Source organism: Gasterosteus aculeatus, chromosome 11 (assembly GCF_964276395.1).
Source record: "Gasterosteus aculeatus chromosome 11, fGasAcu3.hap1.1, whole genome shotgun sequence".
Classification (NCBI taxonomy): domain Eukaryota; kingdom Metazoa; phylum Chordata; class Actinopteri; order Perciformes; family Gasterosteidae; genus Gasterosteus; species Gasterosteus aculeatus.
In genome coordinates, this window is record NC_135699.1 from 11,602,515 (window position 1) to 11,615,414 (window position 12,900).

General features: G+C 43.9%; 1 protein-coding gene across 2 annotated transcripts; it reads left to right on the plus strand.

Annotated features, from left to right (window-relative positions):
• Positions 1-459: 459 nt before the first annotated feature.
• srlb (sarcalumenin b) lies at positions 460-11,254 on the plus strand. Of its 2 annotated transcripts, XM_040190588.2 has the most exons (7): positions 460-619; positions 6,700-6,801; positions 7,260-7,355; positions 8,057-8,092; positions 9,313-9,429; positions 9,692-9,925; positions 9,997-11,254. In XM_040190588.2, exons 1-7 carry the CDS (start codon positions 559-561, stop codon positions 10,806-10,808), a joined length of 1,458 nt encoding a protein of 485 aa, XP_040046522.1. In that variant the 5' UTR covers positions 460-558; the 3' UTR covers positions 10,809-11,254. The 2 variants fall into 2 exon arrangements, with proteins under 2 accessions (XP_040046522.1, XP_040046523.1); XM_040190589.2 differs by lacking the exon at positions 8,057-8,092.
• The last annotated feature ends 1,646 nt before the right edge of the window (positions 11,255-12,900 follow it).

Below are 12,900 nucleotides of genomic sequence, written 5' to 3' on the forward strand. Positions count from 1 at the left end.
TGTTCCAGTCATACACAATCACCCCCTCTTAAGCGATTTTATCAAGGATCATTTTACATCATTTGTGTTTCAGAGAAGCATAATACCCAATACAATACGTGTAAGGAGTATAACGGTTAGGAGACTATTATTTAAAGAAAAGTTCAACATTCACTTTCCCTTTCTTGGGTTGGATGAGAACATAAAACGTACGAAGCTGGATCAATTCAGCCTAATTCGGCACAAAGATTTGAAGCAGCAAACCTTTATGTCTAAAACATTTACCGGCATCCAGTCTCTGAAACAGAAAGTCTTTAAGTCCCTGTCACTGAGAAGTTGTGTGATCCTGCACTGACACATGGAGCCCGGTCTTGGTGCATTTATTTCAAGGCCAGAGCTGCGACCTCACTAAAAAGGAGAGTCAGCTGCTTGACTCCCGCAACACCTCCAACACACAGATCTCAGCCCCTCCACCGACGGCCCTCCCTATGCGCCGCCTCCTCTCTTTGCGTGCCCTTTAACCTTCCTGCCTTGGTATATATAGTCTGTGTGACTATCACAGTTCTCCTGGCAGCCATCATGAAGGGTACGGTCTTGATCTGCTGTTTCTTCTCCCTGCTGCAATTGCAGGCCACAGCAGGTAAGACGTTTAGATGGTATTTGGTCAAACACCTGCTGGGTTCCTGGTCATTAATTTTATTGGGTGGTACATCGTGGGAAGGAAATACGCTTGGGTCCGAATGCTTCTGATGGATGAAATAGCGATGCGTTGTCATTTTCGAGGCTGGTTAAATGAACGTTTAATTAAATGATGATCGCTGTGTTGCTCGTTCATGCTGTGAACCTCCAGAGATTCAGAGGCTGCGACTCAGACTCTTCATCCTGGAGGCACTTTGGTCAGGAATGGCACGGTTTTCTAGAGACAGAGTGCGTTGGGGACGGTCACAGTCATGAGGACACCAGCCGAGGATAGACAGCGACAGAGACAGAAATGTAAGCCCTTCGCTACCAAGGAGGACTATTTCAAATCTCTCTCGGTTTATAATTAAACTGTTGGCACCCGGCACAAAATGAAAGCTTCGAGTGGGCCTCTGCTGTTTTTAATGTTTTTAATTATCAAACTCAAAAAAAAAACACCCAAAACTTTGGATGAATAAAGAAATGTGAGAAATAGAGTTGAGTCTAAAAAGGAGAGCAGTTGAGAATAATTCAAACGAGGGTTCAGGCTCTCCCGTGGACTGACAGCATGTCAGCTGTCCTAATGTATGACACCAGCTGATGGAAAGTCTTAGAATAACCAAGGAGAGAGAAGCCAGGCGGGAACTTGAATGAACATTTAAAGAAGTGCGTCTCTTTGCGTCAACTTTATTTTCAACAGCTTGGTTTAGAATTGTTAATCCAGACCATAAATACCACTAAGGCACAACATTTCCTGCGATAACAATCCATAGCATCGTAAACCACAGGGATTGAGACAACCTCACGATACAGACAATTGGATGGCACTAATGAAGTTGAATGGCATAATGGAAACAGCTTCACCCGGATTACCTATTCTAAAACTGCGGAATGGTCACATGGTCTGGACGGGAGCGACTGGCTTTACCCTTGTCCGTCACCCTTGTCCGTCCTTGGGGTGGCGTTCAGCTCCACAGCGCCGGGCGCCCAGGGCTCCATATTCTACGCTGCTGTCAAGTGTCTAAGATTGGAAGACCTCCTGAAACCCAACACTGTTCATTACAGTTCTTCCCTCCCTCCCTCGGCACTCCCCTTTCCTTCTGACTCCGGACCCCTCCCAGCCCCGGGCCTCCCTTTAGATACACAGCACAGCTGCTGTCACTCTGCACTGTCACAATCGCAATTTATTCCCAGCAGTTGACCTTATAGGGACATGCATTCTCCGGGCAGGAGGGGCCTCGCTTTGGCTGCAACTCGTGCCTCCGTGGAACCCTTCTGCGGGCCCATGCATCTTTTGGTTGCCTTTGGTGTTCATTTTTAAAAGGTGCAAAGAAGACAGGAGTTTTGAGTCCAATACCTGCAGGGCATGAACAATAATGGGATGCATTCTGAGATTCATCAGATTTTGTGTACAGTTTGTGAGAAATACTGCTGACCCATTGACATGGTAATCTGGATGTTGTTGATGTATTTAATGTATTGTAATTTCTGTCTCAAACAAAACAACATTTGGATGTAATTGTGACTTTTGAAATCATCGGTTTGTAAAAATGTATGGAGAGACATCATTAGGCTTTGGCATCATTAAACACCTGCAGGTGTATTAAGGCCAAAAATATCTCCCAGACATGCTGAGCTCACCTATCGCTGCCTGAATCATTTACATTTAGTCATCTCCCTGCATGTGTTCAATGTCTCCCATCTTTCATACCAAAGCAAGGAGCAGAGAAAGTCTATGTTTTTAGGTGGTATGAATATGTCAGTAGGCCAAACTGGCCCCATGATGCTGCTCACTTGTCATGTAGGTGTAAACATTGGTTGCTATAGTAATGACTGGGTTATTTAAAGGTTGCCAGAAACCCAACACTGATCAGGTCTCGTGTGAATGGCGTTGAGTGACCGACGAGAATTGAATCCACGTTCAGAGTTCGCTCTCATATCTGGTGTTTGAGTGTGAACTGAGTTTTAAGAAAGCTGCTCAACCGATATAAAATGGCGCTAGTGCAAAAACATTTATAACATGATGGTAAAATGCCGCTCCTGAGAGCTGACTTGCATGCAAATACATCACAGCCTCTTTGGGACCTTGATTAGTTCTTCACACCAATATGTTTATACTTCAGTGGTAACACTATCCACCCTCCATACAGCAAAAACATCTTTGACCTCCTCATATTGCAGAAGGGGGACGCACTCTCCACGTGATCCCCTCTGATGGTATGTGGATGTCTGGGACATCCCTACGCTGGTGGTATTAGGAGGGACGCACCAGTCACACACAACTGCCTTATAACACAACCCTTCTTAAGACAAGCCACCCCGTCCCAAGGGCACATGACTTCCTCTCCTGGGTTTTAAAGCAGAGGTAGAGGCATCATACCAACATCTCAGGGTTCCTTTGACATCCTTTGAGCTGGTCACTATTATATATCCACTTGATAATGGTCTCTCAGAGGACTAATCTAATAAATTACAGGGTTCGGCTCAGATCACGTGGTCTGTAAGGGCCAGTGGCAACCTTTGGTATTTTCTGTTTGGCTGTTGTTTTTCCACCCTAAAACAAACTTTTGCATCAATAAAATAGTCTAGCTTCTGCATTAATGGAATTTAAATTAAATACATTCTGTGTAGAATAAAGGAATGTTACTAGTGATCTAATTCCATTTCTTGTATGAAATGCAGTCCAATGGGATGCATTGCACAGTCCACTCTCAGAGATGTTGATGTTTCTGGGTCTCCAAACTGACTAAATTAGGAGCCAACTATCACTGCCCCATCCTCTGTCCATCGTCTGGCCCATTGTGGGTCTATTTTTGACTATGGGGGAGTTCTGGCTCCACAAGCTGGGCCACCTGTTGCAAACCGTGGCCTCCTCTCGCCACGCCCTGCACGAGCTCTGCTGACTGCTCTCACAGCCCCTTGCTGAAGAACAAAATGCTGTGCATTTCTGTGCCTACAAGTTAATTTGGTATTCAGTGGGCTTCGGCGGGTGTCAATTTGAATGAGACCAATGCCTCTCTCCATGGATCTTTCCGGTGGAACCCCCCGGCCTCTGGTTAAGGTCACCTGAATCCCCCTGTGCTCAGGATAAATTCTTTCGCTGGGGATTCCGGGCCTGTTGCCCTGATCATGTTTATAATTCAATTTAATGGCACCACGCTCCAAGCAGAACATGATCCGGTGATTTTGTAGATATGCCGCTATGCCAAATTGATACAGAGTAAATGCGCATGGCTGCAGATACATACTAGGACACACGACAACATAATGCAAAGAGGGTCTTCCCTGGTTGTATTTTCTGACTACATTACACTGTTTGCTTTTGTTCTTATGAGAGTGTTAATTAGTTGACCGAGCTCAAGATGGGTTTTTGTTTAGTGTATTAAATGCATTGGACAGGGATTGGCTCCTTAATTTATAATATCACAAACAATACAACAAGAAAAACAAAGTGCAGAGCTTTCTTCTCTCAGCAGCGTAAATATGTTCATACGTCCATCAATCTTAATAGTGAAGGCTGTTTAAAATTGAGCAAATATAGACAGTTCACACTTACAGGAGGTGATTGACCTTCATTCTGACGATTGAATAGCCTCCACACAAGGATCTATAGTTGAGGTGTGACTTACTCAGCCACTGAGGCTTAAATCTCCAACATTCCCACTGGATGTGCTGATGCCAACAGAATGTTTCTCCAAACTAAGGCAGGGTTGTGTGGCAACGGGCTCACTGCGGACACGTGGTCCCGGGCGCAGATGTCCGGGGGTTCAACTCTACTGGCGCCTTCAGGGTTAATTTTGAGCACTGATGCAAGGCCCGCCTTCTGCGGGCAACACTACCGCTGTGATCTTTGCAGACCTTTGTCCCAGTGCTTCCATCGGGGATTGACTGGATTGGGAGGCGTTAACATACTCGAAGCAGTTAAGGCCCGCTCAAGGGGCTTGTGTGAAAAGACACAAACCCTTCTGAGTGACGAGTCATGTTACAGACGCTTGGGTGAGCTTGGTGTGCTGCAGGGAAAGGCCTGGTACGGTGAAGAGATTGGACGTGTTCCTCACAAGCCACTTCCGCCCCCAACTCAAATTATCCTCAGTGTCCTCTGAAAGACGGCTTCTTTGAAACACACTTCATTGTGTAATTCATCATGACTCGATATGACATAAAGCCGGCATGTGCACCGTTGTTGGAGGGTTGCAAAGTGTTGGCTCATGCAGAAACAAAACATTTTTGTTTGGGATTGTAGTGATCATCTGACCTATGATGCAGGATTTGAAATTCCTTCAATTGTAAATATCGAAGTAACTTATTTTGCCATAACGTTTTTGCCTGTCTGGCACTCTTACCAATATGAGCTCAGACGCATTTCCTCTTGCTTTCTTCTGGCAATAGCTGATATACATCATTTTATTCTATCACCACATCCTATTCTTACACTTGAAAATACAGAACAGTCACTGAATCTTTTTAGCCACTGCAGTATTACTCATGCCCTCCTTTAGTCTGGCAGCTAACCTTTAGGTTTTTCTGGTTCTTGCACAGTGCTCAGAGCAACATTAAACAGGCTTATTTTTAGCAGGTGGAGAATCACTGGTGCTGCATTGTTCCTTAACCAGCAGCGTGTGTCATTGCTGGCAAATGAGCAAACTGTTGCTCTCTAAAAGAGCAACAGCCGGGGGTCTCATATAAAGGCTGAGCCGTGCTTTATTATTGTAGGGGGTATTTCCTACTCGTTACATCATTGTTTACCTTTGCACATACTGTGATGAAATGGGCAAGAAGATGCATTAATGCAAGATTAATCAAAGTGGAGAAAAACGTGTTTGCATTATACCTTGTTCATATGATATGTTTGATTATGAGTCCTCTTGACTTATCTCTGATCAAAACATGGTTAGAGCCAAATGAGGTAGCAGTTGAAAGGATAAAAAGGTGAGAAGTGGCTAAAGCCAGACTGTATTTGACTGCAGTGTCCACCTTCAAGTCTGAGATGTCCATGAAATAATATTTAAACAAAAATGATTGTGCTTCACACCAGTCCATCTTACTGATTATTACTGCATTCGTTTTCAGTCTGTTCAGGGGTTTCTGCAATATTTGAGTGTGCAGCTGAGGATGTTGGATCAAACTTTTCAGTTGAGCAATAAAGCACAGAACTACATTTTGACATTAAGTCATTGTTTGATTGTGAACAATGTGTTTCCTGTGCCAGTAAACTAAATTAAACCAGCCTGTGCTGACCGGAGGTACGAATGACTACAATTAATCCCCCCTTCATCGACTACCATTGGATTTAAATTCCAGTGAGAAGCTTTAAATTCACTAACAACTCTATTACGGCCGTGTCTGAATTTCAGACCCATCAGGGACCTAGAAGTATGAGCCAGGAAGACTTCCCCTCTCCTGCTATATGAAGCTCGTAGCCCTGGCAGCTTTGCCTGAAGCCGGACTGAGTGGCGGGCGATGCACGGAGGCTTGGATCACCGTAACTAACTGTGCAATAGGCCTGTGATAGTTGAGTAAAAGAGAAAGCCCCTGGATTGCACAGTATTCTCTCATAGTGTATTCCATGATGGACTAGGAAAGTGCCTCTTGCTTTCTCTCGTTCCCTTTCTCTTTCTCTTTCTCTTTCTCTTGCTCTCTCTTTCTCTTTCCCTTTCTCTTTCTCTCTCTCGTTGTCTTTCACTTTCTCTCTCCTCTCTAGGCCCCTCTTATCTTTGCTGTAGCTATAAAGCCCCTGGTGATGACAAAACAAGCGGCTAAGTTGGCTTTCAGCACTTGCTTTCTAAATTAAGAGCTGATTGTACTAACAGCTGAGAGTGAGCCAAAGTGGACAAGACATGTTCAAGGTTATTTTCTCGCGCATTCGTTGTCACACACACATACATGGACAGGTTTTTTTTTTAGACAATAATGTTTAACGCTTGCTATCATTCAGTAAGGAAGGACATTTTCAGCCACCTGGGTCCACTTTGGTTATTCATATTGTCAGATCATTACGACATGCAGTGAGGACTTTCATTTTTTTTTCTTTCGTTTTTACAGAGGAAGAAGGAGGAGATGATTTCATCTCCGTCCTCAGGGACAGATCTCACATCGACGAGACGCTGAGGCTTGCAACGGAGGAAAAGGCAGGAGACTATGCAGGTGAGGGTCAGTGATGTGTTTGTGTAAAGGTTTATGCTTGCCTGTACTGTATCAACACCAATATAAGTTAGCTCAGTGAAGCATTTCAAGTGGTTGGATACGTGTCATCCTTCTCACTCCCTAATTTTCCTTCAATTTTTTTAAATAAAGATTTTTGCCGCATAATTATTGATTCCCTGCTAAGTGGTACTGGGAGTTTTACGGGTTTCAGCCTTCTAAAAAACTACAAACTAATGTAAAAATCCCCAGTTTTCCATTTTTCCAAGGCCGTTTTAGGAATCAATAGGGTGAATGGCTGGAAACCACTGTAATAATTCAAAAGTGAGACATATTCCCAAAGTGCTGGCAAAGAAACATTTGTACTCAAATTTTTTACAAAATCTAAATTTTCATCTTTGCGAATCCAATGGTTACCATCCCTCTTTTCATCCTTTCTCCTCTCTCACATTGTACTCCAGCGGCTCTAGAGCGATTGCGGAAGATCTACCACACGTCCATCCGGCCGATGGAGCAAGCCTACAAGTACAACGAGCTGAGGCAGCACGAGATCTCAGGTATCACAGAAGCTTTGGCTGAATCTCTACTTCGTTCTCATGTGTTGGTTTCTCTGTTTGGGTTGCTTTTGTGACTGATTTGACAAACAAATCATCCTCACACCATCAACCAGTATACATAACAGGAATATATTTTTTATTTTATCATATGTTACCAACTTATGTGAGGGCACTATTTTATTAATTGTACGAGTACCTTTAGAGATCATTTGAAAGCATTTAGATACAGAAATGATCTCGATTCATGCTGCTTAAAAAGATATTTCTTCCCCTTTTCTTCTATTCATTGACATACTTTTGGTAAATGAGTGTGAACTGTTTCTTCGCTGTAAGATACTGCACAACTGCACACTGAAGGAAATAAAGCTTGCCCACTTGGGGCCTTTTAGGGTTGGCATGCATGCACTTGACAAATATCACACTGGCTCCAAATAAAAAATAAATTAGAGTCTGAAGTAGAAAAAATGTTCACTTCACCGACCAAAAATGCGGACCATCCATTTGTGCATGGACATGTTTGACACATCAGGTCAAATATGCGACATACTCACCCATTTATGCAAATTGTTACTCCACCCCTCCCTGGTGCTGCCAGACATCTCACGCCCTCACTCCTCACTCTCCTCCACCTCCTGTTCCCTTCGCCTCTGTATACCCCACCTCCTCCTGTACCCAACCCCTGCGCTCCCCTCATCTAACAGCCTACCCCGGACGAACCCTGGGGGACTCATCCACAGGTGGGTGTGGGCGGGGCTTACCTGTGCATGGCACGCCCCGAAGCGCTCATCCCCTTACTTTCCCCCTTCATTTGTCCACATACATATGTGTGAGCCGATTGAACACTGCTTATTTTGGGTGGCACTCAGGTGTAGCATCGCATATTGGGGTGTGTTCAAAGTGATCCACAGGTGAAGGGTTCGACCCAAGCAGAGCAGTGCAGCAGCAGTTCCATGTGTAGATCAAAATGGATTTGGAAAATGGAGCTCCATAATTTAAATTCCATATAAAAGAATTAAAAGGGAAGAAATTTAAAATGTAACACGTTTTAGAAATGTTCAGATTCATAGTGTTTTTACAGAGAAACCAAGCATTAAGTTGTGCAAAGCATAACACTTGAAATATGGAGGGAGTTGCATGTGCAGTTCTGGCTTTCTCAAAGGATATCGAGGTGTGAGACACTGGGACACTAGTGGGAGAGGATTGTCAGTGTTGGACTTGTGGGTAACTTGCTGACGTTTGGTCTTCTTTATCCTTTTCAAAGCCTCTAGAATAATAGTTGTGCTTTGATTATGATATTGTCGATTTCTAATATTTTTTCATTGGCTCATTTTATCCTCATTGTCTTTTGAATTCAGTCAGCTTTGGACAAGTGGGTTAAAACAGATCTTGTCCGCCTCCCACCCGAAACCATGTCCACTCACAACACACATAGCAGGTTGTTATGAGACACACAGCTTGCTCGGAAAGCTTGCACGGATGAGTCAATGGCACTGCTTTGACATTGTTCACTGTTATGGCTGCAGCACTTCGCTGGGATGTATCTTATGCTATTAAACATGCATAACAGCTTCAACCCACCTTTTTTAGTCCATTTTTCTTCATATTAATTTTAATATTTCTCTGCGCTGCTCATTGAGACTGAAAATGATATCCGGATGTGCCTCTACTGTATAGTACATCACCAAAACCGTGAACATTTTGTATGTCGTGTGTTTTGGTTAAACTATCCTTAAATGGCACAAAATAATGGAGAATGTTGCAAACGTTGGCTTCCGTCGTTAACATGGAACAGCTGGAAGTTCTCGGGCCTTTTCTTCTCAGCCACAATAAAATCCCAGCAAAGTAGTTATCTTGTAATTTGTCATACAACATTTGAGATGGATTTGAGTGGTTCTTTGTCATTATTCAACAATCACGCAGATATATTTAACAACTGTTTCCACTGCTTTCCTGACAGATGGAGAGATTACCTCCAAGCCCATGGTGCTTTTCCTGGGGCCCTGGAGTGTAGGAAAGTCCTCTATGATCAACTACCTCCTGGGCATGAACGACAGCCCCTACCAGCTCTACACAGGCATGTTACACAGATTTCCCTCTTATTCTTTCTTTCACGCAGGCCAATAGCATCACAGGGGTACAGTACAATATTACTCATGACTTCTTAAGAAGGCGCAAAGTGATCTTCGGCTCAATTCATTTAAAGCAGCTTTGATCTATATTCATTTCTATGTTCCCGTCCCTCTAATCATCTGGATATGATGTTATGTCTCAGAATGTGTTTCTCTTCTTGATACAATACCATTCATTCCTCTTGGTTTCCACGACTTTGTCCTCAGGAGCGGAGCCCACTACCTCTGAGTTCACTGTAATTATGCACGGAGAGAAGATACGCTCCGTTGAGGGTATCGTCATGGCAGCAGACAGCTCCCGGTCCTTCTCTCCCTTGGAGAAGTTTGGCCAAACCTTCCTGGAAAAACTGATCGGGATTGAAATGCCCCACAAGCTCCTGGAACGTGTGACTTTTGTGGACACACCAGGAATCATCGAGAACAGGAAACAGCAGGAGAGAGGTAAGTTAGCAGGTTTAGTAAACATCACAGCAGCTGGCTGAACTCAGCATTCATTCTCTTCTTCTGTCCAGGCTATCCCTTCAACGACGTTTGCCAGTGGTTCATTGACCGCGCTGACCTGATCTTCGTGGTGTTTGACCCCACCAAGCTGGACGTTGGCCTGGAGCTGGAGATGCTCTTCCGGCAGTTAAAGGGTCGTGAATCACAGATCCGCATCATCCTCAACAAGGCCGACAACTTGGCTACCCAGGACTTAATGAGAGTCTACGGAGCGCTCTTTTGGAGCTTAGCTCCCCTCATCAATGTGACCGAACCCCCTCGCGTCTACGTCAGCTCCTTCTGGCCATATGACTATGCACCTGATACCAGCCGAGAGCTCTTCAAGCGAGAAGAGATCTCCCTCCTGGAAGACCTGAACCAGGTGATTGAAAACCGCATGGAGAACAAAATTGCCTTCATCCGCCAGCATGGCATCCGCGTTCGCATCCACGGCCTGCTGGTCGACCGCTACGTCCAGACCTTTAAAGAGAAGATGAGCTACTTCAGTGACCCTGAGCTAGTCTTCAAGGAGATTGTGGACGACCCAGACAAGTTCTACATTTTCAAATCCATCCTCGCCAAGACCAACGTCAGCAAGTTTGACCTGCCCAACCGCGACGCCTACCGTGACTTCTTTGGCGTCAACCCGATCACCAACTTCAAGCCCTTGACGGCTCAATGCTCCTACATGGGGGGCTGTCTGCTGGAGAAGATTGAGAGGGCAATCACCAATGAGCTGCCTGCCCTCCTTAGCAGCATTAACTCTGGGAAGCAGCCGGGCCTGTCCTCCTGCGAGGCAACTGGCTGCGGTGAAAAGCCAAAGAATCGCTACCGGAAGAACTGAGGAAACCAAAATAACTTGAGTGGGGAAAGAAAGAAGAGAAGGGGCCTGGTGGAAGCCAACCCTGCTTCTGTCAGGGCGCCTGTATTGTTGAGGAGACGGAGAATAGCGTGTGTTTGTTTTTTTTCCTCAGGAGAATATGGGGAGGTGCATTTAGGGACTATGGGAAGGAGGCAGGTAGAGGGAGGGGAGGGTCATTGTTTGATGAGGCAGCTTAAGGACACAAGTGCTGAAGAAATGAGAACATACCACTGATCACTGAATTTTGATGTGCTCCTGTCTCCCTTGCACAATCACGTTGGACTGTCTGGGATTTGGTGCTTGGGGAAGTAACTATGTGAACAAATGCTGAAATTAAAAAAGTAAGATCAAATAAAAAATTGAGATGAGATTGAAAACAGTAAAAATACCAGCTCCCTTGTATGTGAATAAAACGGGAAAAAGTAGAATCAGGACTTGTTCATTTGTGCTATGAAATCTTGAGAATTGCATCGCAGAGAGTAAATTCCATGCCCCACAGAAGCAGATTTTGAAGTAGCCTTTTTGTGGGTGCTGTACAAAGCCTTTGTGTTTGTCATCCAAACGTTTGCTTTTGACATAGATTGACTTTAACATTGCATGTCAGATTGATTTAACAGATACTTGCATGCCCTGCTAATATAAAGTTTAAGTAATATTTCCTTGTGCAACTGAAACATGAACCAACCCGCAGTGCAAAAAATAAGGCCTGTTTTCCCTTTTGTTTTTTTTTGCTCACCTGTCCTGGTTGTTGACAATCGATGAAATGAGCACTGTGATGGAAGCAGAGGTCAGGTTGAAGGGTCAGACTCTTCAGAGCGGGGTGGGTACATTCATTCTTCTTAACTGTTCTTACTGCTTCTGTCCTGGTCTATATGGCTGTTTTTGGCAGAAATGTAATACTATGTTATCATGTTCAAACAATAAGCTTCCCAGCTTTTTTTTTTTAGTTGAACGACCATAAAAAATACCACATGAAGAATGTGTTAGATTATAACTATCTTTAGCCATTTCTCCTGCTATTTAGTGATTTGTATGTGAAAACTATCAATATGGGCATCGATGCAGGCTGTGTGTTTGTACTGAACATCGACCGCTAAGTTAAGCTTCCCCTGCAAGGTAAAGTGGAGGACTCACGTGTTGACCTCTAACCCCTGCGGAATAAAGGAATAACTGGATACAGACTTTTACACAGTGATACATTTCGTAGCTGCCAAGTCATATGTAAGCCTACCTCAATGAACTCCCCAGAGGGAGGGTTGAGTTGCTTAAAATAGTTTGACATTTTGGAGAGGCGTCACTATTCCGACGCTGGGCTATTTCTTGGGGAGTAACCGTGTGTGAAAGTTGTGCCAGTCTGCCAGAATGTCAAACAATCCCCAATGGACGGAGAAGCGGTGGTCGTAGGTTTCCGAAAGGTTAACTGATCAACTTCCGGTTCCCTTCTGCGTCCTCCCTCACCAATACCATCGTGAAAAGCGTTAATCCAACCAAAATTTGAAATGCAGTGGATTGAGAAGGAAAGTCGACTAACAAATTGACACAAAGCTTAATTTGCTCTGTTTATTTGAGTGTGAGTGCTCCACTGGATTTTAGTATGTTTACACTGCAGATCCTGAAGATGACCACTAGAGAGTGCTGTGTAAAAGTGTAAAAAGTTACACACAACACTGTTCGCCATCATTGCAACCATTTAAAGTGATTGGGTGATGCCGTTTGCTAAATATGTTGTGTGATTATGATTTTGATATATTTCAGCATTAATTCAGCATTAAATCTTAATGAATCTGTGAATTATATCTGGAATGGAATTGTGTCAAGTAGTTGTGGATTCATTGGTATAATATTTAAAACTAATCTTGGTGCAACTTTGGAAGCGCAACCACAAAGAATAAAGCTTTCTGATTGACCAGGTAGTGAAACTTTGTTGTTACTGTAATAAAACTAGCAATCCTTAATTAGGGAGACTCATACAAGAAAACAGGCAAATTAAAAGTTGTTACGAGCAAATTTTCTTTATCGGTGTTCCTCCCATTCTCGCTCGGCATCACATCACAGCAAACATTTAGTTCCTTGA

Bases quoted from the DNA above. Each gene is read 5' to 3' on its own strand.
- srlb (XM_040190588.2), top strand. From the start codon at position 559: ATGAAGGGTACGGTCTTGATCTGCTGTTTCTTCTCCCTGCTGCAATTG. The intron at 9,430-9,691 runs GCATGTTACACA...CTTTGTCCTCAG, and splicing joins CCCCTACCAGCTCTACACAG to GAGCGGAGCCCACTACCTCT. The intron at 9,926-9,996 runs GTAAGTTAGCAG...TCTTCTGTCCAG, and splicing joins CAGGAAACAGCAGGAGAGAG to GCTATCCCTTCAACGACGTT.